This window comes from Ixodes scapularis, unplaced genomic scaffold, assembly GCF_016920785.2.
Source record: "Ixodes scapularis isolate PalLabHiFi unplaced genomic scaffold, ASM1692078v2 PGA_scaffold10__122_contigs__length_95168666, whole genome shotgun sequence".
Taxonomy (NCBI): domain Eukaryota; kingdom Metazoa; phylum Arthropoda; class Arachnida; order Ixodida; family Ixodidae; genus Ixodes; species Ixodes scapularis.
Window position 1 is genome coordinate 34685565 of NW_024609836.1, and position 26316 is coordinate 34711880.

Sequence of the window (26316 nt, forward strand, 5' to 3'; positions counted from 1 at the left end):
TTTCGCTTTAGCGTTTAGCCACTTTAGCTGTGCTGGCTGTGCTCTCACGTGGTATGACTGGTTTGACTCGGCAGAAAAACGGAGTAACTCTAGTGTACCCAGTGGGTTTACCCGGTTACCAGAAAGATTTGGAACAAATCCAGCTCCTTAATCAGTGAGGCATAACATGTTAACTTATTGCATAGGATATATAATTAAAAATATGAATTGACCTTGTTAGTAACGTTGTAGTCTTTTAGAAAAAGGAACGCTCTTGTTTTATGAGCAGCAGCGGAATCGGCAATGTCAGCAGCTTTTACTTGCTCTTTTTTTACATTATTTTGTATTGTGGTCTAGGAGTTGCAGCGAGTTACGACGTCTTCGCGTTTTGCTCATCTTTTCGCCCAGAAGACCGACAAAACGTTGATACCGCGAAGCAACGCCGGCTGCACTCGGTGCAGCGATCCACGGCACAGCCTCGACGTTTCTGTGTCGTGACAGAGGGCCGGCCGCCTAGCTGAGCGCCGCCGACGACCGCGAACGGCCCAGCCATGGACATGTCAAGCCCCGTCTTCAGCCTGAACTTGGGCACGCCGCTGTCCGCCCAGGCGGACAACGTCGAAGAGCAGCACTTGGAGCAGCTCGCCCGGCAGATCCAACCGTCGCCGCTGCAGCCCCAGCAGCACGACTCGCCGCTGCACCAGTCGCCCCAGACAGCCCTCCGCAATGCGAGCGTCATCCAGCCGTACACCGCCAGCACGGGGCTCACGCCGCAGAGCCTCATGCAGCCGCAGACTCCCGCCGGCCACGTGCACGTGAGAATCACGCGCGCCACATTTGAGTCCGGCCGGAGCTTAAGCTCGCGCGAGATTTGAGACCCATCGGCGTCTCACGCGGTCGTCCGACGCTCGCCCCGTCAGGGTCGGACGCAGTCAACGGGTAACGCTCCAAAAGCGATCTTACGAATAATGAGGATTTCGAATGCCTACTAACATTCGAGTACACGCGCATAACCGCGATAGTTCGTTTCACTCGGTGTGCGAGCGAAGCTACGAACGTCTTGCCCTGAACGGCGTTGGCACCGCACGACCGTGCGTGCCTTGCAGGGACGCTAAAAGCTTCGAGCCCGCTCTCGTGGGTTCTGCTTCGCTATCACAACAGCGAATGTGAGAAGCTACAAAGGCGAGCCCCAGACTTTCTACGTCCCTGTCGAGCACGCGCGCTCGTGGGGTGCTTCGGCCTTCCCTCACTATACAGTGCGTTGGAAAGCTGGGAGCATGAACTTCTCGGTTTCGAACGCGCCAGTGTCGCGCGACAGATCGTGCGCTAGCTTCTTCCGGAGATACAAGTCTGCGCTCGCGCTCGCAGTTTTCTCCGCGTCCTGCAGTTTTGTGGGGAGAAAAGAACGCAGTCCACCCGTTCTCTTTTTGGGGGGTAGTTCATGGAGGGGCCCTACCCTCAGCCAGTTCGCCCATTCGTGGTAAGCGGAGACGTAAACCGTTCTTAGTTGAATCTTGGGAGCGGTTGGTGCTGTAGCCCGCGGCGATGCCTCTTCCTTTGCAGGCGTCCTCGGGTGCCACTCCGACGGGCGGCTCGACCCCGCACTCGAGCGTGTTTCCGTCGACGCCGGGCCCGCCGATGACACCCATCACGCCGGCGTCGGCGGACCCGGGAATCGTGCCACAGCTACAGTGAGTGCTCCAGACTTCCCCCGTTCAGAGTGCTGTAAGATGACACGGTGATTCTCTGTTTCTGTGTGTTCTGCCTCGGAGCCTATACATGACTTGGCTGTTCGCTCTGTACCAATTGTCATTCCTACTTGTTCCCACTAAAAACAACAACAACAAAAACTAATTCGATGCTACGAAATGTGCTTCAAAAAGTAAGCGCGCAGAAGCAGAGTTCTTCACAACGACCGCTGAGGTGATGTCAGTGTAAGCTATCTGTACAGTCAGCACAGAATAAAACCCGAACGCCGGAACGCATGGCCATCGACACAGGCTGCTCCTCCTGGAGGGCCCGTGAGAACTAATGAAAATGCGCCGGGGTTTGAGGGTGCGGGTCCTACTATGATGTGCTCGACACTCGCACAGCGAGTCTGGGACTTCGGCATTTCGCCGGTGGCGTGCTGTAAGTGCCTCACTCGGGGTGCTTTTGTGCCATTGAACTGTCGCCCGGTCGACACCGGGTGGCCGCTTAACCTGGCTGTAGCTCTTTGCAATAGTCACTGCTCAGACAGGGTGATGAGTTTATTCCACTCCGGAATTGATACGCCTGGCATATCGATCTGTGGTTATCAAAGAGAGCGTTAGCGAACAATTGCTCACTTTTTATAAGAATCGACTGATAACCTTCCACAAAAACATGCGCATTACTTATAAAGACCGGGGCATCCGTGTCGGTCTGTTACATCATTTTTTATTTTCTTTCATAAAGAGTATGGTTGTGCAAATGAACAAATTTTATTTCGCGTCTATGACGTTTCACTACTTCTCAGAAACGGCGCGTGGCACATTGTTCACCGGAGCCTCCACGTGGTTCAGGTGACACGTCATCAAGCACTGCGGGTCTTCTGTGCACGTAATGTTTCAACTTTCATTTTGACCTTGCGATACACCAAGCGATAATGACAGCGCTGACGAGATATTGCTGGGCATCCGGTACACAAGGCGATACTTAATGGGTGCGCTGGACAGATCGGACCAGAATCTGCACAGAGTGACGTATTGTTCAAAGCTCAAGTAATGACAATTCAGGAAAATGTTTGCCGAGTGTGCGAGTTAGTAGACCTGCATTATGGCATTCGCAGTGAGGCATACAAGCCTGAAGAACAAGAGAGGTTAATAGACGAGCCCTGGGTGTGGACATATGGATGTGCTCATATATTATATACATATTTGTAGTAGCAACCTTCAGTTGGGTGTCAGCACTCGTCATGTGTCCCAACTTGTTCTTCTGTCTTGCATGTTGTGTTGTGTTGCTATAAGTACTGCTAATTATAAAATTACAATACGTATAACAAACAATAAAAACTGTACATGCCAGGAGGAGAAGACACCATAGGCGGGCTCTGCTGGTGCGCGTGCAAGCAGGTTGCTGCTGCTTCTAGCATTGACCTTCTTGCGTTGTGCGCAAGTCGCAGGTGTCGACCGGGCGACAGTGCTGTGGCACAAAAGCACCCCGAGTGCCGGCGCTTACAGCGCGCCACCGGCAAAACGCAGAAGTCCCAGACGCGCCGCGGGATGGTCGAGTACATCTTAGTAGGACCCCCACTCTCGCACCCCGGTGCATTTTCATTAGTTCTCAGGGGCACTCCAGGTGGAGCAGCCTGTGTCGATGGCCATGCGTTCCGGCGTTCGGGTTTCATTCCATGCTGACTGTACATGAAAGTGCTTGTCCCGTCTTCATGTCCTTGTCTGTCCTCTTACTATGCATGGCTTGCATGTAATGTCTTCACACCGTGCTAGTGCTCAATGTTACTCGTTCTTACTGAGAGGAAGAAATTTTACGGTGTGAAATGCGAGCTGCAGCAGGCACGTACTTGACAGCCCTACAGTGAGACATGCTGATCCAAAAACAACTTCCATGCCTCATCCTGTGCAACGATGGACTGGGAGTGCACATACCCGGACAATTACAGGAACGGAGCACTGGGATCTGGCTCGCCTAGATCATGAGAAATGTTGCGTTTGTAACGCAGAAAGGATAGGCACCTGCGCGACAGCTCTGTGCCCCTGCAAGCTCCCACCGAAGCGATACTCAAGATGCAGAGAGATCACCCCGTGCGATTTTAATTTCAATGTTAGTTTGTGGGAAAATTTGTGAAAGAGGGGCTGGCACCCATGTTATAGCGAGCAGGGAAATGTACATAGTAAAATCGTATACAAGGTTTGTTTTTTTTAGACAAGGACGAGGACAAGGTTTCACGAGAAAAGGAACACATTATGCTCGAGCATCAGGTGTCACCGGTGCGTGGGCCAAGGTCATGCAAGCAATATAGCCCTATGGGGCTACATTGTTTATATGACCTTAGCGTCGTGCACACACCGTGTGCTCAAGTCATTTGCAGCAGATTCCAGGCATCTCAGAGTGTATCGGATATGATTGAGGAATGCTTAATTTTTTTTATTCTTAAGGTTGTATTGGCGCTTTTAGAAAAACGCTTGCGTCCCAGCATGCCAGGAATGAGCTGCAAAGTGAGGCCGTTCTCCCCCTCGGCAGGAACATAGTGTCGACGGTGAACCTGGGCTGCAAGTTGGACCTGAAGAAGATTGCGCTACACGCCCGCAACGCAGAGTACAACCCCAAGCGGTTTGCGGCGGTCATCATGCGCATCCGGGAGCCCCGCACCACAGCCCTCATCTTCAGCTCGGGCAAGATGGTCTGCACGGGGGCCAAGAGGTGCGCCCCGCCTTGTCCGGTCCTCCTTGCTTCTGTCGGTTGGCGATCGGAGCAACGAGGGTTATGTTTTGGTGACAGAAAATTCATTCAGTTGTGCTTGCCGGACGGACGTTGAACCAAGAGGGGCAGTTTTTCAGGAGCAGCGAGGCAGTGACAAAGAAATAAATTTGCAGCCAATAGCCTACTAACTAGCACGGCTAGTGAGACAGGGGGACAGATTCTGTATCCCTCCTGTCTCACTAGTTGTGCTAGTGAGGAGGCTATTGGCAGTAACATAAAAGGGAGCAACATGAAGGGGAACTCCCTTTCATGTTACTCCGCCCAAAGTCGCAAGCCTGTCTTGCAGTGGGTCCGATGTTAGATGAAAAGGCAAGAAATGCATTTTTTTAAAAATAATTTTTAAAGGTTGTTATGGTGATATTCCACACTACCTGGTGATAGTTACGAAAATGCAGAGCGGAAGGAAATTGGCTTAGTAGGCGGAAGGAGGAATTGTTTATTTTGGTTTTCAGCCTAGGTAATACAAGCAACTGCCCATTATAAAGGGCAGGGCCATTAACATCCATCCATTCATCCAGCTGCTTGTCCCATCGGGTACCCAGTGTTTCATGATTGCACACAGGAGGGAAAAGTTTTGAGTTCTCTCCTGCCAGCTTCTACTTCACGGTCTCTTTAGAATGTGGGGTTAAGTGCCTTGTAATTGTAGCGAGCCTGGACCATCCAAAGCCGTCCCGGCTGTGAAACACCAGTTTTCACCCGTTTTTTGTTATATAGGTGATTCTTGAAGCTAGTTAACAACCCTAAAATTTCCAAATGCTGACACTTACGGTGATCTTCATTTTGAAAAGTGAAGCCCAATGCTTATGTCCTGATTCCCGGGTCCCTATCAAAACGCCGAAAAGCATTAGGCCGAATTACGAAAAGGCCGAACATCAGTACACCGAAAAATTGAAATGCCGAAAAGACATAACGCCGAAAACCATGTGAAAAAGATATGACGCGCTTTGTGACTACCACTTGCTCGTTTTCTGCCAGATCACTTTTGCTGACACGAGGCTATTTTACTCGTTCTGCAAATGCAACGCAGCAAAGCCATTAAGGCATGGCGCCGACGATGGGAGATATTGGTTGGCGGACACCAGATAAGCGTCTTCCGGCTCGTCACCACCATAAAAAGGGAGCAAGCTAGAGTCGAAGACGACATAGAGGGAGTGATCAGAGGCCAACCCCGCCGCTGACAAAGCAAAAAGCAAAAGTTGCATGAAAATCGTTTGGCAGCTGCTCTGGACAACCGGGACAATGTCGATGTTCTAAGCTTTTTTCAAGGAATCTTGTCTGAAATGTAATAAACAAGGAATCGCTCTGCTATGCGACGAGGTATGCTGAAATATATTTTTCCTTTTTTAAAGGCTTGAGCCATGCAAAGGGAAGCTATACTTGGGGACAACCTTTCATGGCTATTAAAAAAGAGAATGAAAGCGCGTGCACATCGGCCGGCGGAACGTCTCCCCTAACTTTGATCACAATGCCGATAAAATTTATCTTGCCAAGAAACTTTATCTTTCACTATAACTTGATGATGCCAGCATTTTGATGTTTCGATGTTTTGAATTTTCGGCTTTTTGTACTTTCGGCTTTTAGAATTTTCGGTATTTTAAATTTCGGCATTCTGATAATTCGGTATTTTGATTTTCGGCGTTTTTAATGCCAACCCTAATTCTCAAGTAGAATATCAGTCCTTACAACATATGAAGCGTGCATTACAAAACTGAGCTGAGGCAGAAAGTGAGTCTTATATCATATGTGAGCAGTAATTAAGGTACTTTTTGAGCTGATTTATAATTTAACTTATTAGTTTACGCTGTTATTTGCAGCCCTAAAGTTGACACATTTCATTCTTTTTTTTTCTCTTTGTATACCAGGCATTGCTATCAAAGGCACAGGCAAGAGAGTGTAATTCTGCAGAACGCAGTGTCTGCCTCTGCACTTTCATGGACAGAGCTCCTTTTTCTAAAGCCATACACCCACTCCAATTCTTTCCACAGCGCCCAAACAAAATCTCGTGCTAATTCAGCAGTTTTGGATGTCACCGGTTCAGGGGTGCCGAGACAAAATGCGTGAGCGCATGCTCGACCGAGCACGAGTACTTGCTCGACCGAGCACGAGTACTTGCTCGACCAGGGAAGCTAGCTTCGTCCGGCTCCATCGAGCTGCTGCAGCCTAGTAGATTTAGTTCCCATGGCATCCTTTTTCTGCCCATCGTGTCTTATTGTTTGCCTCCCCCAACTAATCTGCTTTCCGTTTAAGGGGTGGGGGGGGAAGGGAGGGATAAACAGTAACCAATAATAGTCCAAATATCCACGTGCGTGACGTGCCCTTCAGCATCCAAGTGGGAAGACGGTGAAAAACCATGGTGACTTCAAGGTCTTTTTCGTGCCGACTGCTGTTGAGTGTGCCTTGTGTGCTGCGAATACTGGCAACAACATGAAATATTATTGCAGCAATGATTTTTGTTTGTTTATTTCGTTCAGCATCCAAAATCTGTTCTTACTGGATTGCTTTTTGTTTCTCGTACTGCTACTACAGTGTTCCATGCACGAGCCTTCTTGGCTTATGTGAGAATCGAGCCGTAAAACGCCAGAAAAACGTAACAAATTGTGTCGTATTACTCTTCCTGCAGTGAAGAGCAGTCGAGGCTGGCAGCCAGGAAGTATGCTCGTATCATCCAGAAGCTGGGCTTTGACGTGAGTCCGCTCTCCCTCTGCTGGCGCCTTCGGGCATGGCAAAGTCCTCAAACAGGGTTGTGCATCAAGGCAATGCATCCTAGATAATAAGGCGGTAGTGCTGGAGATTTCACCTTATCTATTGGAGGGCAGTGTAGGGCACAAATTGGGCAATGTGCTCCTCTGCTAGGTGAACTAAACTTTTTCTTTTTTTCTCCGGTTACAGCATTTTGTGTATGCAATGAAAGTTGTTGCTGTATCTCAGAGCCATTGCAGGTGCGAGATGCTTTAGCTTTGAGTTGCGGCCACAGTGTAAGATACATATATTGTAAAATCCGGAGCAAGTGCCCACTCAAAATTTTGAGATAATCATGTAAAACTGGGGGTTGTGTGCTTCTTAGGTGAACTTTATGTAAAGATGTGTCCTTTGTGTATTTTACAAATGCTACAAAGTTGAGGGATGGGCGCTTATTGTAGAATGGGCGGATGCTCGGTATTCTACGGTAGGTGTAGACATCGTGCGCGTCGCACCTACCAGATAAAGTCCTCTCCTTACTCAGTTGCAAGCAGTGCCACCAGGTGGCGCTCCGATAAGCTGCTAGTGGCGTAAGCTACCGCCCGATCCAAAGGGCTCAGCCGTATTCATCCATCCATTCATCCATCCATCCAGTGGTGGCCTGTTGAGGGTCTGTTTTTAAACTCGTTTTCTGAATGCACCGCGTCGTGTAGAATTAGGCACTGGCTCTACGCGTGTTGCTTGGACACCACTTCCTCAATGAGCCAAGTTTCGTGCCTCGACGGTAACAATAATAGCTTTTAGAATGCGTCGAAGCAGATGGATATATGGCGCAGTGTTGTAGCCGGCGTTCGTCGAGGTCATGGCAGACATACCGAGCGAAAAGCTCGTGCGCTCAGGTGCCATGGCAATGACACACTTCTTTGGGTGTTTTTTTTTCGCCGCCTGGCTGGCAACAACGCCGTTGGCATGGGCTACTCGAGCGCGGGCCAATAGGCCTTTGTCTAGTCAATCGCATTGCAGCATTTGCTGTGCTCGGTGTCCAGCCGTGGTTGCAGCAGAAACATGTTATTCTAAAACACTCTTGTATGATATGCGTTGGTAAATTTAGCTTTCACACTAAAGTTTGTTGTATCTTTTGGCATGTTTGCAATATCACCAAAATACAGTAACAACAACGTTCATTGCACACACAAAATTCTGAAACTTCACAGAAAAGAAAGAAGTTTTTGTTCCGGAGTGGCATTTTAGATTTGATTAAAGGGCCGCTGAAAAGAAAAAAAAAATGTTTTTTTTTTTTTTTAACAGTCTGATTGGAACACGTGTGTCAAAAAATAAATTTTAAGCAAAAAAAAAATTTTTTTAGAGCACTTTTGACGGTGCGAAACGCAATTTAGTCGGCAGTCGCCTCCTTTCCACTTGTTTTCTCTCTCTGCCTTTCGGGCACATGGAGAAGAGGGGGAACGGCTTCGCCTTCTCGACAGAGATGGTCATTCCGGAATGACCAGTGACGTCATGGACTTCGCGCGCAGAATTTCAAATAAATCTCCCGCCATCAATATTGCCTAACAGTATGCGTGTCCCAACCGTACTGTTAAAAAAAATGTTTTCTTCTTCTCAGGGGTTCTTTAAGGAGGGACGCTACTTCAATATTGCAATGTTTCTTAAAAAGTCACATTTTCAACAAATGGTCTTGCGGAACTCCCGATGGATGCTGTCAGAAAGTTTTGTTCCTGTAACTGAAGTAAATTTTTCCAGCACAAATTATTTTCAACATGTCACCATCTAAAGCGGAACGTTCTAGACTTTCCGTTGCATTCATCTCGGCTTCAATTTCTGGCACCCAATCTCAGCTCAGGAAAAGTATCGTTTGATAACAAAATGATATGCAGAGCCACTTCTTTTAGTTCCATATCGTGGGTGTGAAAAAATGAAAAAACAACTTCACACCCACAAAAATGTGGGTGTGAAGTTGTTTCTTTAATTTTCATGCTATTTTGTCGCGAAGAGTTGCCGTTTTTTTTATATATTTTCGGAAATTGCTAATCGAAGCCGCAAATGCATGGAGACGAAGGGTGTCTGCTATCAAGAGTGGGCCTCTTTCCTAATTGAGAATTTCTAAAAATATGAAAACTAAGCTACCTCGAAGCGAGGCTTGTTCGGAGGCCCTAGTGCGGACTCCCTCCCCCTGGGCGTGCAGGCCAAGTTCTTGGACTTCAAGATCCAGAACATGGTGGGCAGCTGCGACGTCCGCTTCCCCATCCGCCTCGAGGGTCTTGTCCTGACCCACAGTCAGTTCTCCAGGTAGGTGACTGCGTCCGCGGGAAGTCCGCAGCGGTCGCGGCACCTGAAACTCTTCTCCGACCGGTCCGTTCGGCACCTCCTTCTGCCCACATGTCGACAGTCAGTCCGAAGTGGCAACAAACGACGCCGCAAAAAGCCGGAGCGTGGCGCCGTTGGACATCCTGATTTCGGCGATGGGGTGTAGAAGTTCCAGAAAAAATTGAGAGAATGCGAGTAAAATGCACCTCCAACTGGCGTGGAGACCGCATCATCAAAAGTGGTTTATCGATTTAAGCCCAACGACGACACTAGAGGTGGCCGGTGGTGGACATGGCAGAAGTCTGTTCCGCTCTCAGTCGATCTGCAGTCGGATGGTTGACAAACCTTTGGCGGCCGGGAACGGAGATGCCACGACGACTGTGACCCTCGTGTCCGCCAGCATTTCTTACTGGCGTCTTTACGGCCAACCGCCAGGATGACAATGGTTGTCACCTCGGGATGATACGTGTGTGGGATGGCACAGTAAATGCTTTAGCCGGAGACGCGTTCCAGGCATTCGTGCTGGAGGGGGCACTTTGTCGGGCCTGCTCTCCACGGTGCTCGGTGTTTACCCAACACAAAGCCACCGGATTCGCGTCAGAAATGTGAAAAAAGGTTATACTGGCTGGATCTAGCAGACGACAACCAGGGAGCACAGAATATGTTGCGAACGATCTGGGCACACGCCGTGCGTGCACAACGTCACGAGGTCGCACGACGTGGCATCGCACGACAAAATGGAGTAACGTGACGTCGAAGTGTCGCACGGTCATGTGACATCATGATGACGTCCAGATGGCACCATGTTGATGTTACCCATCAAGACGTCACGGTGACGTCTCGACGACAGGTGATAAGATGATGTCGCATGACGGGTCTTCACGACACTCTTTTCATGTAATTTGGCTGATAAAGCACACACATTCTGCGTTAATAGTTAGTGTTGTCACTACGGGCACAGTCCTAACTCTCAACTTGGCCACTAGGGACACAGCTGTCTGATCTCCTTCCTAATGGCCTGTGACAGGCCAAGAATGCGGGAGAAAGTGAGCTCCCCATCTTCGATAGCATTTGAGCGTCTTGTGAGCAGGTGCGGCCAAAGCACGATGGAAGGCAACAAGCTCGTGCTGGAGATGGAGTTTCTGTTGCATTCTTAACCCGTTGCCAGCTATAGCACTCCCGTGCATGACTTCTAATGACATTGGGATCACAGTATGGTCAGATGCCTTTATAACGGTTTTGTAGGGCCATCAGAAAATCTTGTTAGGGCATGTCCTCCGTGCAGTATGGCAGAAAAAGTAACATGCAAAAACGAATGCATAGTGTAGCACCGACGCGACATAGACGCTGGTTTGATAAATGAAGCGGTACAAGAGCTAGTGAAGTAATTTCTTGTTAGCTTGAAGTTGGATTTTCGTTCTCACACATTTTTCTACACTCCAACGTGGATTGTTTGTGTGTAATAATTTTCGACAAGGATGGTGAGAACACTTAGATGTTTTACATGGTACTTATGTTTTGAATGAAAAATATACTGAATCATACTTTACAGGTGCATTCTTACCTGCATCAAAGTGGTTTATACTATTGACAAAATTTACAGATACCAGCAGTAACTTGGCAAAACAGCCGGCTTTGAAATCAGTTCATTGATTTTTTTCAGCATTTGATAAAATCTAACGACGTGGTCCTGTATCCTAAACTGCACTGAACGAGTTATAATATCACTTTTGGTTGTTGCTTGGTACACTGCAATTTGGGTAGGGAACAAACCATCGAACAAACTACCCAAAAAGATGCATCTTCTACGGCCATGTGGTATCGCATAGCTAGTAAAAAAGCACCGTTTTAGCCCTGTGTGAGCCTATGGCATGTACGTGCTTGTGATTCTTGTTCAAATGCTCGAGGCACACGAATCGGTTAGGGTGGCCACAACCTTGTAAATGGATGGTAGCTTGCTCCACCTAGCCACCAGAGAGATACCGTTGGAGAGCATTCACAGAGTGGTCTCATTTTTGTCTCGTGCAGCTACGAGCCCGAGCTCTTCCCCGGACTCATCTACCGGATGGTGAAGCCGCGCATCGTGCTTCTTATCTTTGTCTCGGGGAAGGTAGTACTCACAGGTGAGCTCTGGTCTCGGTGTCGGAATTGGATAGATGGGGCTGAGCATTTCGAATTGGACAGTGGCAGGTGCCAACAGGATTTTATAGTGCCAATGTCATTGTGATCATCAGCATGTCATCGGGACTACACATCAGGAAAGTGCGTGCATGTGTGCTCACTCTCCCCTCCTCAACTCGAGTCCCTTCCTTTTATTTATTTTCACCTGCAAGCGTCATCCCAATCATAGCGTTTATGTGTCTGTCAAAGCCGTGCATCATCACCCTAGTTTGACTGGCACCGCGGGCCTACGTGAAAATGTCATATTTGCTAAGAATCGTGCCACACCTGCGCCGTGATAAGCTTAACGCAAAAAACTTGATGTTTTATTATTGGTCGACCTTAATATTCAGTAAACTAGAAGGAAAGAAGAAGTGTAGAAATATGAATTTCGCAGTGTCTCTACTCACCGTATAGTTAGTTTCGTTTTAGGTCAGGGCACAGTCGAAGGCTCAAACACATACAACCACAAACACACATACTAAACGCGCAAGTGCCGGGACACTCGCTGCACTTTATTGGTTTAGCGGATGAAAGAAAACATGCAAGGAGATAATGAATGCCACAATGTCGCGCTTTGATGCTGCGAATTGACCGGCCAGAGCCGTTGATGGTGGGCATCAACCGCTCTGGCCGGTTGATCTGCTGGCTGGTTGATAACCGAAATCATCTAAATTTCCAGACAAAGTCATGGACTAAGGGTCCCGAGAAAACTTTGCGAAATACCTAGTAGGATTGCCGATTGCGGCTACTGTGATGAAACGGCGCCAGGGTCATTTATTCCTTATAAGATCACTTCATTATGTCTGCCACCTGCCTTTGTTCCGTGGCTGCAGAGTACAGTGGCACTTGCATTGCTGTCGTCAGCCTTCACAGCCTCTCACCAGAGCCGTATATGTAGAGAGTTTGGCCATTCGTTGGGAAGTATAGGAGACAAATGTGGAGGTGCCATTGGCTGAAAGCGGGCTGGGCGTGTTCCAGGACGTCTTCACAAATTCGAACGTGGCCAACCAAGAGCCAGAAATAATACCCTGGAGGTGGTAGTGAGAAACGAAATTAATAAGTGCATCAGAATAACTCTTGGTGATTGAAAATATGGTTTTCAATCACGGTCATCCAAGATCATGGTGGAAAAGCACAACTAGCGGAACGATCGACATAATCCGCATGCCAGGCGCCGAGAATTCGCCGTCCGAACTAGTCTGCTCAGCCCCATCACTAGTGTGCAGGTATTTATAAAGCTCCGGTGTGAGCTCTCCATCTTCGATAGCACTTGGGCGTCTTGTGACTTTTCAGAACGTGATAAGTAGAAGTTCTATCACGTTCTGAAAAGTCAGCCCAGACGTTAAAGAGAAAAATTAAGTAGTTGAATACACAAGAGTTGTAAGTTCAGCGCATGTGCTTGTCTTCCTGAGTGTCTGGTGTGAGATTTATTTTCCTGCGCTGTCACCGTCATTCGTGCTACTACTTCTACTTATCACATTCTGAAAAGTCAGCCCAGACGTTGAAGAGAAAAATTAAGTAGTTGAATACACAAGAGTTGTAAGTTCAGCGCGTGTGCTTGTCTTCCTGAGTGTCTGGTGTGAGATTGATTTTCCTTCGCTGTCACCGTCAAGCAAGAATAACAAAAGCAAACTAGTGAGCACTTTACTATCTAAAATTTCTCGGGCCTTTTTTGAGCTTGTATTTTGTTCTTAAATTTAGAATCTTTGTCCTATTTCAAGAACAGTAGCAGCGAATGTTTTTATTAGCAGACGACATACCATTCCAGTATACTCGCAAAGAATGTTCCCTTACTTTCTCCGAAACTCCGTAACTGATGCACTTTTCTCATAGAGTCGTGATTTTTCACTTTATCTCGTTTGCTTTTGAATGGAAGTAACACACTTGACTGCTTTGGAAGAGCAGCCTTGACCACGTTCAGAGGATTGAACGGTGTTTCCACTTGTTCTCTGCGGTGCAGGTGCCAAAGTGAGGGCGGAAATCTACGAGGCGTTCGACAACATCTACCCCATCCTCAAAGGTTTCCGCAAGCAGTGACACCTTCATCCGTTTCCACCCTCGTGCATTGTAAATAGCCCCCCACTCATTTTCATCTGTTTAGGCACATTGCAGGCAAATAAAAGGTTTGCCAATCACACTTCATCCTGCATTATTGAAGTCTCAATCATCCGAGTTATAAAAGGTCTGCCAATCACACTTTCTTCTGAGCTATAACCAGTCTGCCAATCACACTTCCTTCCGAGTTATTAAACGGTCTGCCAGCCACACTTCATTTTGCATTATTAGTATCCCAATCACCCGAGTTATAAAAGGTCTGCTGGTTACACTTTCTTCCAAGCTATAAAAGGTATGCCAATCACACTTCCTTCCGAGTTGCCTTTGGAAGATTCTCTGGGTAACAAGGATGAAGTGGTGCTTTTGGAGCCATCTGCGCTGTACAGGGTGCGCCATTTTCTTGCGCCGTAGGCTGTAGTTTCTCAGCATGGCCTACTAGAAATGCCCGACCGGTTTGTGGGTACCCGGTAATGCCCATCTGCTACCAGACCACGGGCAATGCAGTTTGTGGTCGCTGAGAAGGTGAGAGGGTAGGAGCTTTGGTTTTTCCGCCCCCAGCGCAAGCTTCTTACTTTTGACAACACTTCAATGTCTTGCACCTCGAGCGTGTGCACAAAGCCAAAGCGCAGCAAAAGGCACCGAGCACATGCTGGAGGTGGGGCGCGCAAAAGACGTGCCCTGCAGTTTTCACTCTGCCGGGGATTATAGTCCCCACTGCAGCGATGCGATGGCTGCGCCATTTGCGCCAAGGTGCTTACCTCACCACATCCTGCTACGTTTTGCCAAAATTTGAGGAATTTGCGCCAAAAGTCAACGTCAACCATAAATGCATGATGAACAGCTCGGGCCTTGCTACGCGACCAGATTGCTGCGGTAGGTCTGTGCAAATTTTCGTAACTTTTTTTAATGGTGTCAAATATTGTACCATTCAATTTCGTTTCTATCAAACACGGAGTAGTACTCTGAAGTTTTGCAATATTTGTCCTATGCGGGGTTTATACTGGTAGTTTAGCTAGCCTCGTTGAATGCGCTGCTCGCCACGTACTGGTGTACCGCAGTGAAGCGAGAACCGCTATGTCGACATCTCGATTTTGTATCTTATTTTGCCACAGCGCACTCGCGTTCTAAAGAGAAGGCACCCTTTTAGGGCAGGATGTACAACGATTTTTGAATAAAGCTGTGGCTATTATACATAGTATAATAGACTCAGAATATTATACATAGTATAATATTCTAATGAATCAAAGTGGCAATGCAGGCGAGTTGGTTCATCGTTTTTTTCAATAAACGTTCAGTTGAAGTCCAGCGCTTGTCCTGTCAATTTCTCTTCCTTGTGTCTTCGTAGTTTGCGCGCTGATTCCATTTTGTATAATATTCTGACGATATCATTTTTAAATTCAGATTTAGTGAGGATAATTGAGCATTGCTAAGATTTTATTGACTGCTTTATAGGTTTATTTTTTATGACAATGCTCGTTTAGTTATTACCTTTATATGGTTTCATATTTTTTCGATAAAACTGTGAAGAAAGTACACTAAAACTGAGTTATTTAGAGCAGTGGATGGAAGCTTGGAAGCAACCTGATTGAATTCGGTGGGATTGTTTTTAAGAAGGCATATATTTATCATTCACATGCCAATTTTTCTTATATAAGTTCTACATAAAAAGTTGTTATTGTTGTCTACAATAAAATATGAAAGCTTTGTCTTTTATCTGATCTAAGAATTGCAGTTTTATTAGAACCTTTACAACTTGAGCAAAACATCAATATGGGTGCCTTAAATTATTCTAGTTTAACACTTTTCGGCATAACATACTATGTGCTTTATTCTTGATTCTGTCCAGAAAATAACTGCACTCCAAGTCATACTGTCATTCATTCATTGGCACCTAGTTGCCGTGTTTTTGCTTCTACGCACTACTGAGCAGCATGTTCTGTGTTCGAGGGAATCAAACCTGCTGTGCAACTGACGTTAACTAAAGGTTTCACAAAAGTGGGAAGGCAAGGTAGACATTGTCTTTCAGTTCGACAGGCCAATGCTTAGACCTTAGCATAATATTTGCGGTGGTATGAAGGAAAATGAAGTGTGTGCTTATGCTCCAAAAGATTTCTTCTGCTCGAAAATGACTCCGACCTATCACATCACTGCAATTTACACCGCTGAGCTGCAGTTAACCTGCATTAACCTCCTCAGATGCCACTTGTGTGCCCATCCTGAAGTTTTTGGGGGGTCACAAATTCATAAAAAGAAGCCTTCTTCACTCTCCCCTCGGTTATTGCAGAGCGGAAGGGATATGGAACCAAGTATACTCTCAAACTTTTGTATAGACGGACGGCAGCAGTTATTTCCGGAATCGTAGCTTGTAGTAAGACTTCTATAATTACCAATATTAAAAACTAATGAATGAATTACAATTTCGAGAAAAAGTAAACAACACACACTAATTCAATTTCCAAATTGTATGACTACTTGGGTCTTGGGCTCTATCACTACCTGATAATCAATTTAATTGTTGAATGCCTGAATAGCAAAATTTCAATAGCAACTTGTACACCAGCTCTAGAGCTATGAAGTATCAGCTTTTATCCGATATATGTGCAACTGTAGCTTGCAAGCAAAAGTTAGAGATCACTCTAATGCCAGTGCAAGCTGCATGATCTCCAGACAAATTCTGCAATTTTTATTTAAAGTTTCATTTTATTGGAAAAAGACCTTTCTTTCTCAAAGAAAAACCTCACCCTCATTAAAAGGAAAAAGGTATTTAGAAATTCGATTAGCTTGTCTAAAAGCTGTGCAATGAGGAAAGTTTAAGGAATAAACAAAGCGACAGACTTAACATGATTGAGTTATCAGTTTGTTTTTTTTCTCTTACTTTCACAACCAATGGGATGTCATCAAAATTACTTGACTCCATTTTCTATATAGCATAACACACTGTCAAAGCCATTGACACAAGTGCGTTATGTCCTCCAGCATCTCGTTTCCATGCGCCGTCATGCAAACAAGACATACACGGCCACATACTTGTACCAGTAGCCTTCACGGCATTGTGTAATGTAATGTAGTGTAGTCGTTCTGGGCACCGCAGTAAATTTAAATCCATCACTAACCTCTTCAAGGAAACTGTGAGAAAGCACCTATGTCATTAGGTGCTGACTCTGTCGTAATATAAGTTTTATTATCTGTCTGTACTTGGCATCATCTTTTTACAGCAGAGCTGTTAAGGGCTAGTTTCCTCAGGATCGTGTCCATCCTCAAATGACCTGATGACACAGAACTCTGGACAGCTACCGCCATCTATGAGCGTCGTCGCTAATAGATGGCGGCAACCTTTCCACTCTGGCTTGCGACTTGCGGCCGGCCATTACTTCATTCCCGCCATAGTACAGCTTCGCTGGTCATCCTTCTTCACTAGAGTGGAAAGGCTAAAAGTTTTGTGCTACCTTTTTAAGGCTAGCATAGTATGCAGCCCCACACTGCTGAGAGAGCATGTGGCTCGTAATGTCTCATTTGTACGCGCTGCTGTGCAAAGATGCCAAACGAAGCCACGAGGCCGTGCAAGCGGCTTTCACGTCGATGGAGCACTGTGGGCGAAGCTATGCTAGGCTTGACAATGTGGCGCAAAAAGTTGATTCCAGGTGCAGACCTCTTCATAGTAATTATAAGATGGCCATCTGTAAAGCGTATTCCACCTGTAGACAATTCTCTCTTTAACCGTGTTGGCGCTGTACAGATATGCTTGCTCGGCGGGTAAGACAATGTGTAAAAGAGAAACGTGCGTCATGCACAAGAGAAATGCAGCGTTGACATGCATTTTGTAGATTATACACAACCCTGATCAATGGGGAAATAAACATACTTGCAGGAATGCATTACGAGTTACCAAAAAGCACCCACCCGACTTACTACGAACTTCCTTTAGCAGTGGGTTATGCTACTACGCAGGAATGGGCAAAATACATGCAAATATGTATCGAAATACAAATACAAAATACTTCGTCAAAATGTATTTAATTACAAATCTAATTACATTTCCAAAAAAGCATTTAAGTACAAGATACAAATACAAGCAAATGTATTTGGTCTCCTCCAAATATTTTTCCAAATACATTCCTCAAAATTTGCGTCAGCGACTTCAGGGCACCTGCAACGGGTTTCTGGGTATTTCATTTTAATTGCGCATCGCACACTCGGAAGTTAGTGTGCGAGGCTCTAGTAACGTAATAGAAATATAATCACAAAAAAAATTTAATCAGCTTGGACGTAATAGGTGAAAAAAGTACAGAGCTTCAAGCAGATTTTTTAGTCGATTACATTTTGGTATAGACCAACAAAGAACCGAGACGACCAAGACGCGCAGCACTAGCTAGAAAGTTTTATATTGTTGCAACTCGCACCAGTTACGAAAATCTGGACGACCCGCACATTTAGAATGTTCCAGGCAAAAATATGGATAGAAATCAGGCTGGAAAGCATCGCAAGTTGTCGCAGGCTCTTATTTAGCCTGTCTGCCTATGAACGTCGATTTCGTCCCTATTCTTGCCCTGGGCTAGCACCGTAATCACAAAGTCACTAAACGCTTGTGCTTGACTGAGAGACACTGCGTTCGGTGCAGAACATAGTTTTCTTCCTGCTCTGGATAGTGCCTTTAAAATAAAGCCGGAGGAGGATAAGAAAAAAATCCCCATGGCCGAATAAAGGATGGAGTCTATATCTTACAACCACATGCATAAAAACAAGAATTGTCGTGACAATAAATTTGAGGGATGTATTTTCGCCCACAAAATCATATTTAACTACAATTGTATTTGAAATACCCACGTTTTAGTATTTAAACACACGTCAAATACATTACCCAATTCGTAATTAAATACAAATGCAAAATACACAAAGTATTTGAAATACGTATTTCAAATACTTCTATTTGAAATACTGCCCATCCCTGCTACTACACAACCAGAAAACATAAGACGGTGCTTCCGAAATGGCAAGCAGGGGTTCTTGAACATGGCAAACTTCAAGAGATACCTTGGCTGCTCAAACCTCATGAGCAATATCCATCTCGAGTATCGACCCTCGAGGCACAAAAAAGTCTTTAAAAAACCAGACGTTCCCACACTGTGACAGATACACATCTTTGTTAAAAGCATATAGTAAATGGCTTGCAAGAAACCCCCTCAGAGCACCATGGTCCTCATTATAATCTGTGTTAGGGTTTGCTTACCAGTTATGTCGCATTGACTACAGGGTCGTCAAGATAAATCCAGACTTTTTCCGCATTCCATCTCTCCAAAATACAGTGGAGCTAATTGGCCGTATTACACTTCGCTGATTCAACAGCAAACCATCGCATAATAAATAATACGTGACTTGCTCAGAAAATGAGCGGGGAATGCGACCGGAGGGCAGCAATGCTTAAGGGCAGTAAGGGTATATTTCCATCTGTGTGGAAAGAGTCTATTGTTGTTCCTATTCATAAGACGGGGGATACTATGCAAGTTGGGAACTATCGCCCTGTATCATTGCTACTTTCTTTTTCAAAGGTATTTGAGATAGTGATGCACACCCGTCTATCTTTTTATTTCAAGCGACGTATCAGTTCTTTTCAGCACGGTTTTATCAAGGGGCGCTCAGTCGAGACAAACCTCTGTACCTTCCATGATTATTCAGTACCTTTTGTTTGTAATCGCGGTCAAGTCAACATTGTTTATTTTGACCTTTCGAAAGCCTTTGATAAGGTGAACCACGCTTTGCTGCTGCACAATTTGTCGCGTACGGGCGTTTCTCCTGTGCTTTTATTATGGCTTGAAAGCTACCTGACTGACCGTCATTGTGTCGTACGCATTTTAAATAACTTCTCTGACCCTTTTTATTCGTCATTGGGAGTTCCACAGGGCTCCAATTTGGGTCCACTTTTGTTTTTCATCTTTATCAATGAGATATCTACTTGCGTAGTATACTCAAACGTGCTGTTATTCGCAGACGATATTAAGCCCTTTTTGAGTATTAGTTTGATCGACGACTGTGACCTTCTTCAGAGTGATGCATCACATATTTTAAACTGGTGTCGGGAAAATTGCTTAATCATAAATCCAGAAAAAACTAAGGTCATGTCTCAGTAAAAAACGTGAAATTATACAGTATTCATACTCAACTGATGATAAGTGCATTTTGAGAGTATCATCGCTTCGTGATCTCGGAGTGTACTTTGACACTACTCTATCGTTTGGCTGCCATGTCGCCCATACTGCCTGTTCTGCATTTAGACTACTAGGAATGATTACTCGATTAATTAAAAAGTTTGCGAACTATGCTTGTTTCCTTTATTTATTTTATTCTATTATTAGATCGAGACTAGACTTTGGCTCTGTGGTGTGGAATTCACTGACACTATGTGATGCAGCTAAAATAGAGTCAGTTCAGAGACGCCTTGTGCGCAAATTTTATGACAAATACCTTGGCCGAAGGCATTTTTACAACCTTGAACTCCTGCTCGACAAATCTGGCCTACAGTGTCTATCCCTCAGAAGATTATCGCGCGATATAGCTTTCTTGTATAAAATATAATTCACGGGGACATTGACTCAACACTTTTGTTCACAGTAAATTTGAACGTATTGACTCGCTCAAATAGGAGAGCTCTCACTTTTTAACCCCACTATCAACACATGATATCACCAACAACAAGAATGCAGACAAGCGTAAACAATCTTGGGCATGAAAATTTTGATATTTTTGATAGTTGCGTAAATCTCAGTAGACAATTGGATGAGATTATTTTTCGTCGATAAAAATGTACTGTCGTGTTTTGTTGCATGCTAGCTTTATCAGTTGAGCATGTGTTACAGCTGTGCAATTTTTTCACTGTGCCACATTGTAGACCTTTGTTGGTTGTTGATTGGCACAAATAGAGGCATTATGATGATGATGATGCTTCAATTGCTTCGTGCCAGAAAGTTGCCTATGCAAATCATTGCATGGTATGGCTACAAGAAGACGCAAGTTTACAGCATTGCTAAGACATTCAGATAATCTGTCAGCCAGGAAGACATTACGGCAGACCTAGCAAAGCACAGAAAACTGTCTATGTTTATTATATCTTTGCCTCTGCGCGTTTTCCTGAATTTAGTGAATTTTCCAGATTTATCTCGACGACTCTGTACACAGAAAGCAGAGGACTACCAACTAACATATCAATCTACCGTAGAATACCATACATCTGCCCATTCCACACTAAGAGCCAACCCCCAAAATTTGAAACATCTAAAAAAAAATATGCACAGTACATATATATGTAAAATTGATGGCCTCACATGTGCCAATCTCCCATTTTTTCGCGATTATCTTCAAATTCTGAGTGGGTGCTTGCCCAATATTTTACGGTACACTTATTGCCCGCTGAAGACAATGCTGACATTGTATTGTGACAGATCACGGTCAATGCAAGGTCACACTATGCGGAGAGCAAGCTGCCTGCTTTTTGCGCAGGAGTTGAGATGACGTCGGAAAGATGCCAAGCTCGATTAGCTCTGATTGAAGGATAGTGGGTAGACCTCAAAGCAAGCTGCCTTGAAGTCTACCCACTATCCTTCATTCAGAACCAATCAGAGCTCGGCATCCTGACGTCCCCAAAACCCCTGGAAAAAAAGCAGACAAACTTGCGCTCCGCTTAATGTGACCTTTCACCGACTGTACGATACTTGGTGCGTCAGAGTGCCGTCATTCTGAACAAGCTTTTGGTACGCCGGTATTTGTATAGGATGCATGCACGGCTTGCAGGTGATCTGCGCTGCTGTTACGCGTTGCCCTCACGGAGGCTATGGTTCCAAGTAACTGAGACAGCACTATCAAAGCTAAATGCTCAATCCCGAGTAATGTTGCAAACCCTTTACAGATCTACAAGTGGTTCCTAGTTTATGTTAAGCCATATCAAATGGTCGATGAAATTTCATCCACAAATACACACTATATAATCACCCTGCCCGAGCACCGGCGATCAGGATTCTGACTTCAGCAATGCTTCTAGATCATCTCGCACGAGGCGATGAATCTCGGCCATGTCCGCAGCCCCGTCCAGATAGCGGACATCGGCGACCGTCGCCTCGACGTCTCGCTTGTTGCTCAGGTACATGGGCCACACGACGAGGTCGAAGTAGCCCGGCGGGTCAGGGGGCACGTAGTGTCGCTGCTGCCGCCTCCGGAAGCACTCTTCCTTGGTGAGCGTGAAGAAGTACTTGCGCTCGAAGAGACCCGCCAGCCGCGGCACGTTCAGCACGATGTGGCCGTCCACGATGAAAAGACGACTCTTCTCGGGCGGTGGCAGCGCGGTTCGCTGCTTCAGGTCATCGAGGAGCCTGTCCCAGTCGACGCTGGCAAGGGTCTCCCAGTTGGCATGGTTCAGCTGAGGCACCATCTCGTGATTTGGGTCTTCCTCTAGCCTGAAGAAGAGGTCCTGGTGGATGGCCTCGCTGCCCGGAAATTGCTCGACGAGGTGCTTGATGAGACTGGTCTTGCCGCCGTTCGTGACGCCGGTAACCGCGACAAAGATCCAGCGTGGCTTATGTGTCGTCGCCACGCGCTGGTCGCCGTCGTGCTCGGACCGCATGCCGAAATAGCGGTGCCCTTCAAGTGAGGGGTGAGACTGAACGTGACTGGCACAGACAGGTGATAGCAAGCGGAAGGTTTAAAGGTCGCTCGCTAGCACGCCAGCAGTTGCCTGCAGCGGTCTTGTTTTGGTTTCGCTGGAGTATCAGGAGTACTTCGGCTTCGACTTGGATTCGATACTTTTTAAACAAAGCATGGATGGATGAATAGATGAATACGGCTGAGCCCTTTGGATCGGGCGGTAGCTTACGCCACCTAGCCATTTTGTTTTACCATTTAAGTTTAGAATATTTAAATGTGAAAGTGAAAATGCAAAGAAGGTGAGGCTATGAAACCCCCTTGCCATCAGTGAATAAGAAAATACCTAGTTTTTTCTCGATTTCTGTCACCATTCACTTAATCTTTGCTTGGTAATCTCTACAGTCTTGAAATCCACTCTCCCTTCGCTGTCTCTAAAACCCAATGATTTTATTAAATATATGTTGTCTTCGGTAGGCATAGGGTGAAGCCCTTTACAGTAGAGTATCAAGTGCTCAGCCGTCTCGTCCTCCTTTCCACAAGCAGTGCACACTGTATCCATTTCCTGGTACTTCACTCTGTATGTTCTGGTTCGCAGAACACCCGTCCTCGCCTCAAACAACAATGAGCTTCCCCTAGAATTGTCATAAACGCCTTCTTTGGCAATAATTGCTTTGTTTAATCTATAGCTTTCCAGAGCCGTCTTTGTCTGCATTCCCTCTAGCCACCGATCTCTTCTTAACCACACAACGGACACAACGGTGAGGTTAATGCTTCAATCCCACTAAATTCACATGACAACATGAACGGGACATTTGTACATGGCTTGCATGAGACGTCGTATATTGCACCACGCCAATGGTCCTTTCTACGTGTTCTTGCCGAGAAAAGCAAAATCAGTGGTGCAAAACATGCTGCACAAGGCACACGCGCAGCAGCGTTTTTCACATTGGCCATCGATGTGACGTCATTGATCAAGCTGTCGTTCAAGAGGCTCCATTTAAGAAAGGTTAACAAGTCTGAATCTCCAAACGCTTCCAGGAAGTCATCCAGCACAACCTTTCTTTCGTGAATGGTGCGCCGTTCGATTTGTCCCGAGTCCCACAACAAGCAGGTCATCTGCCACTGCCTTCAAAAACTTTCAGCAAAGTGTGGAGATGTTCAGAAGGCTCAAAAAAAAGATGCGCCTATCCGACGTCGAAACAACACAACGCATGAAGCTGAGGTGCAACGGTCTGCAAGAGTGCAGCGGGGCTGGATGACTTAAACAGCAATTGTCTTTGGAAAATACCGAGCACCTTAGACTAACATTATACCGATGAGTCATGCATTCTCGGAGAGATGAGGCTCGCAAGTCCAAGAGTAACTGGACAAGGCCTCTAAAAGTTCAGAAGCTCTCATATCTAACATGGGAGCTCCCGTTCTCCCCTTTCGTAGTTATATGCAGTGGTCCGACTGCCTTTGTCATGTTTCAGACTTTCATTTATTGTTGTCTAGCATTAGCATTGTTTGTATATAATTCTACGCGAGATTTGTCAAGCTTTTTTTTGTTTTGTCGGACGGTATCACTCTAGTCGCCGTCATGCAGCCAACGCCAGGGTGTGTGCCTGGTGTGTGCAACTCCCGAACGCGAAAGGACACTGCCACAAGCGGCCGAGGCCACCCATGAACACATACCAAGCAGCAACTTTCCCAGTTTTTACTAGGCTCGTTCGATTTACCTGCCTCCTCTGCACCAGTGCAGAAAAGTGTAGGGCGGCATACTTCTGGTCGTATCTCAATGTCCACTGAAGTACACTGCCCTACTCTTTTCTGCATCGGGCAGGAGGTACAGGTAAATCGAACGAGCTTAGGTTGAATGTTTTCCATCCTCTGTGGTCTCCTACAACACAAAATCTGTAAAACAAAAAACTCACTGCAGCAACCTTTTTTTTTGTTAGAAGAATAAAATTTAGTAGCGTGAGCTACACTGGCCGAGGTTAAGCAGTTTCGCGTGGCTCACATAATGAGCCGTGCTCTGTGCTGCGCATGCGCGAGGAGCAGTGACGTCACACGGCGCACAGCTGGCGTGCCAGAGCCGCCGCCGCCGCGCGATTCGCCGCTGCGCGATTTGCCACTGCCGCGCCCGCCTCACCAGTCTGCGCATTTCAGAGGAGCGACCTCATAGCCGAGGCAGACGCACTGGCACCGCCGCGTGCCCAGTTGTGCGCCTCCGTTGCGCAGTAGACAAGTCTGATGCTGCACCAGAGTCACCTGATAGCGCCTCTCATTTTGTGCGCATAAGCTCAAGCTACGTATATCCTGGCATAGCGAGCTAAGCCACCGCAATTTTTTTTATTCTAATTTCCAAGTTGAGCGAAATGTTTCCCATTCGTGCAACGTTCACCGTTTGCTTACTGTGAAGCTGGATGGCGCGTGGCCACCTCTCCGAGCTCAAGAGCCTAGGTACACGAGGGAGCAGCTCAAAATAGAAATAATTTTAGGTGTTCATAATTGCAACAGGCTCACTTTGAGCAGCAACTCAAACCATGGAGAGCATCGGAAATTGAATGGCGTCCGCCTCCCGCTCAGATTGCTCTCAGATGCGCGTGCATTGCATTGTCACAAGGTGAGGAGAACAGCGGGCGGAGTGGTGAAGATGCTTGCAGACGACGGAGGTTTTCATCTCCTCCTCGCAGCTTGTATTGCAAATGCGGCCTGTAAACCACGTGACCGCGATCCAGGATTTGGAAACACTCCGAAGTCTAGGCGCACCAATCCAAGCCGAGTGCAGGTGACACCACCGGCAGTTCGTCGCAGCATCCTTAGACCTATCGATCAACAAGCTCCACAGAAGAGCGGCGTTCAAAAATGGTTCGTCTCTGTTGCCTAAATGTAAACATTTTCGACGGACATCCGTCTGGTTAGGAATGATTAATAAATCTTCAACTTTGAAACTCTAACCAAGCTTTATTAAAAAGCAAAAAATCCCGACGTTTCGGAACCAACTCGGTCCCTTGATCACGGGTGACTGTTTTTGTGCCGCGGAACGGCCTGCCCACGAACCCGAACACCCCCGAGTGTTTTCCGGATTATCCCTCTTAACCCCGAAACGTAGCTGCTGGGAAGGGTCCCCGTCGACCGGTTTATGTTGCCACGTGTGCATTGAATCTTGCAAGTCTTGTTGAACGTGAGGTGGGTTTTGACGGTAGAGATGGAGTTGTAGAGGTGAACATATCGCTTGGCAAGCCGCACCACCACAGGACCGTAGTCATTGCAAAGCGACTTAAATGTAAACATTTTCGACGGACATCCGTCTGGTTAGGAATGATTAATAAATCTTCAACTTTGAAACTCTAACCAAGCTTTATTAAAAAGCAAAAATCCCGACGTTTCGGAACCAACTCGGTCCCTTGATCACGGGTGACTGTTTTTGTCCTGCGGAACGGTACACGAGCAGGTACGGGTGGATAGCATTGCTAGCGCCGCTAGCAGGAACGCCTCCACGTGCGACGGAGAAAGACCGTTTTCGAACGAACACTCTTTTTGCGCTAACTTTGTTCACCGTAAAAGCACGATAGAATAACTTTACACTGCGGGCGGTATGCTTCCACCGGTTCCGCCCCTCATGTCCGTAGGACGGGCCGATAGCGTAGCATGCGCCACCAAGTGGGTGCACCTCGAAAAAGGTGCAAAGCGTTGAAGGAAGCATGTCGACCAGGCTTTGATCTGGTAACGTCGGTTCGATGCATGTCCCGGAAGTCGGGCGTCCGCTGCGCTTGCTGCATTCAGCAGACGTTTGGATTTGCGCTATCTTGCACTCTTAAGTGGTTTTTAACGATGGCCTTTAGCATTTGGTCACGAGAATACGGCAGTTGAATGCGGGATGTGTAAACTTAATTAACTAGGATTTCGAAACACTAGCACGCAAAACGACTTCTCGAAATACTTCTGCGGTTTGCTTGTGGCGTTCACTGCGCAACGAGCAGGCTTTCTCAGGATAGAATTTTAAAAAAGGCGGCATTTTGGGCACCGTTCGGACCCAAGCTCGGT

General features: G+C 46.4%; 2 protein-coding genes across 3 annotated transcripts; one reads left to right on the plus strand and one right to left on the minus strand.

The window, feature by feature from the left end:
- Positions 1–240: 240 nt before the first annotated feature.
- LOC8030625 (TATA-box-binding protein) lies at positions 241–13741 on the plus strand. 2 transcript variants are annotated; one of them, XM_029971483.4, is made up of 7 exons: positions 241–794; positions 1543–1670; positions 4201–4380; positions 7061–7124; positions 9320–9423; positions 11470–11564; positions 13565–13741. In XM_029971483.4, exons 1-7 carry the CDS (start codon positions 531–533, stop codon positions 13639–13641), a joined length of 912 nt encoding a protein of 303 aa, XP_029827343.1. In that variant the 5' UTR covers positions 241–530; the 3' UTR covers positions 13642–13741. The 2 variants fall into 2 exon arrangements, with proteins under 2 accessions (XP_029827343.1, XP_042143686.1); XM_042287752.1 differs by lacking the exon at positions 9320–9423 and having other exon boundaries at positions 292–794.
- Positions 13742–15446: 1705 nt separating this feature from the next.
- LOC8030624 (nicotinamide riboside kinase 1) lies at positions 15447–22418 on the minus strand. The gene has a single exon (XM_040502407.1). The coding sequence runs from the start codon at positions 22265–22267 to the stop codon at positions 21659–21661; it is 609 nt and encodes a 202-aa protein (XP_040358341.1). The 5' UTR covers positions 22268–22418; the 3' UTR covers positions 15447–21658.
- Positions 22419–26316: the final 3898 nt, after the last annotated feature.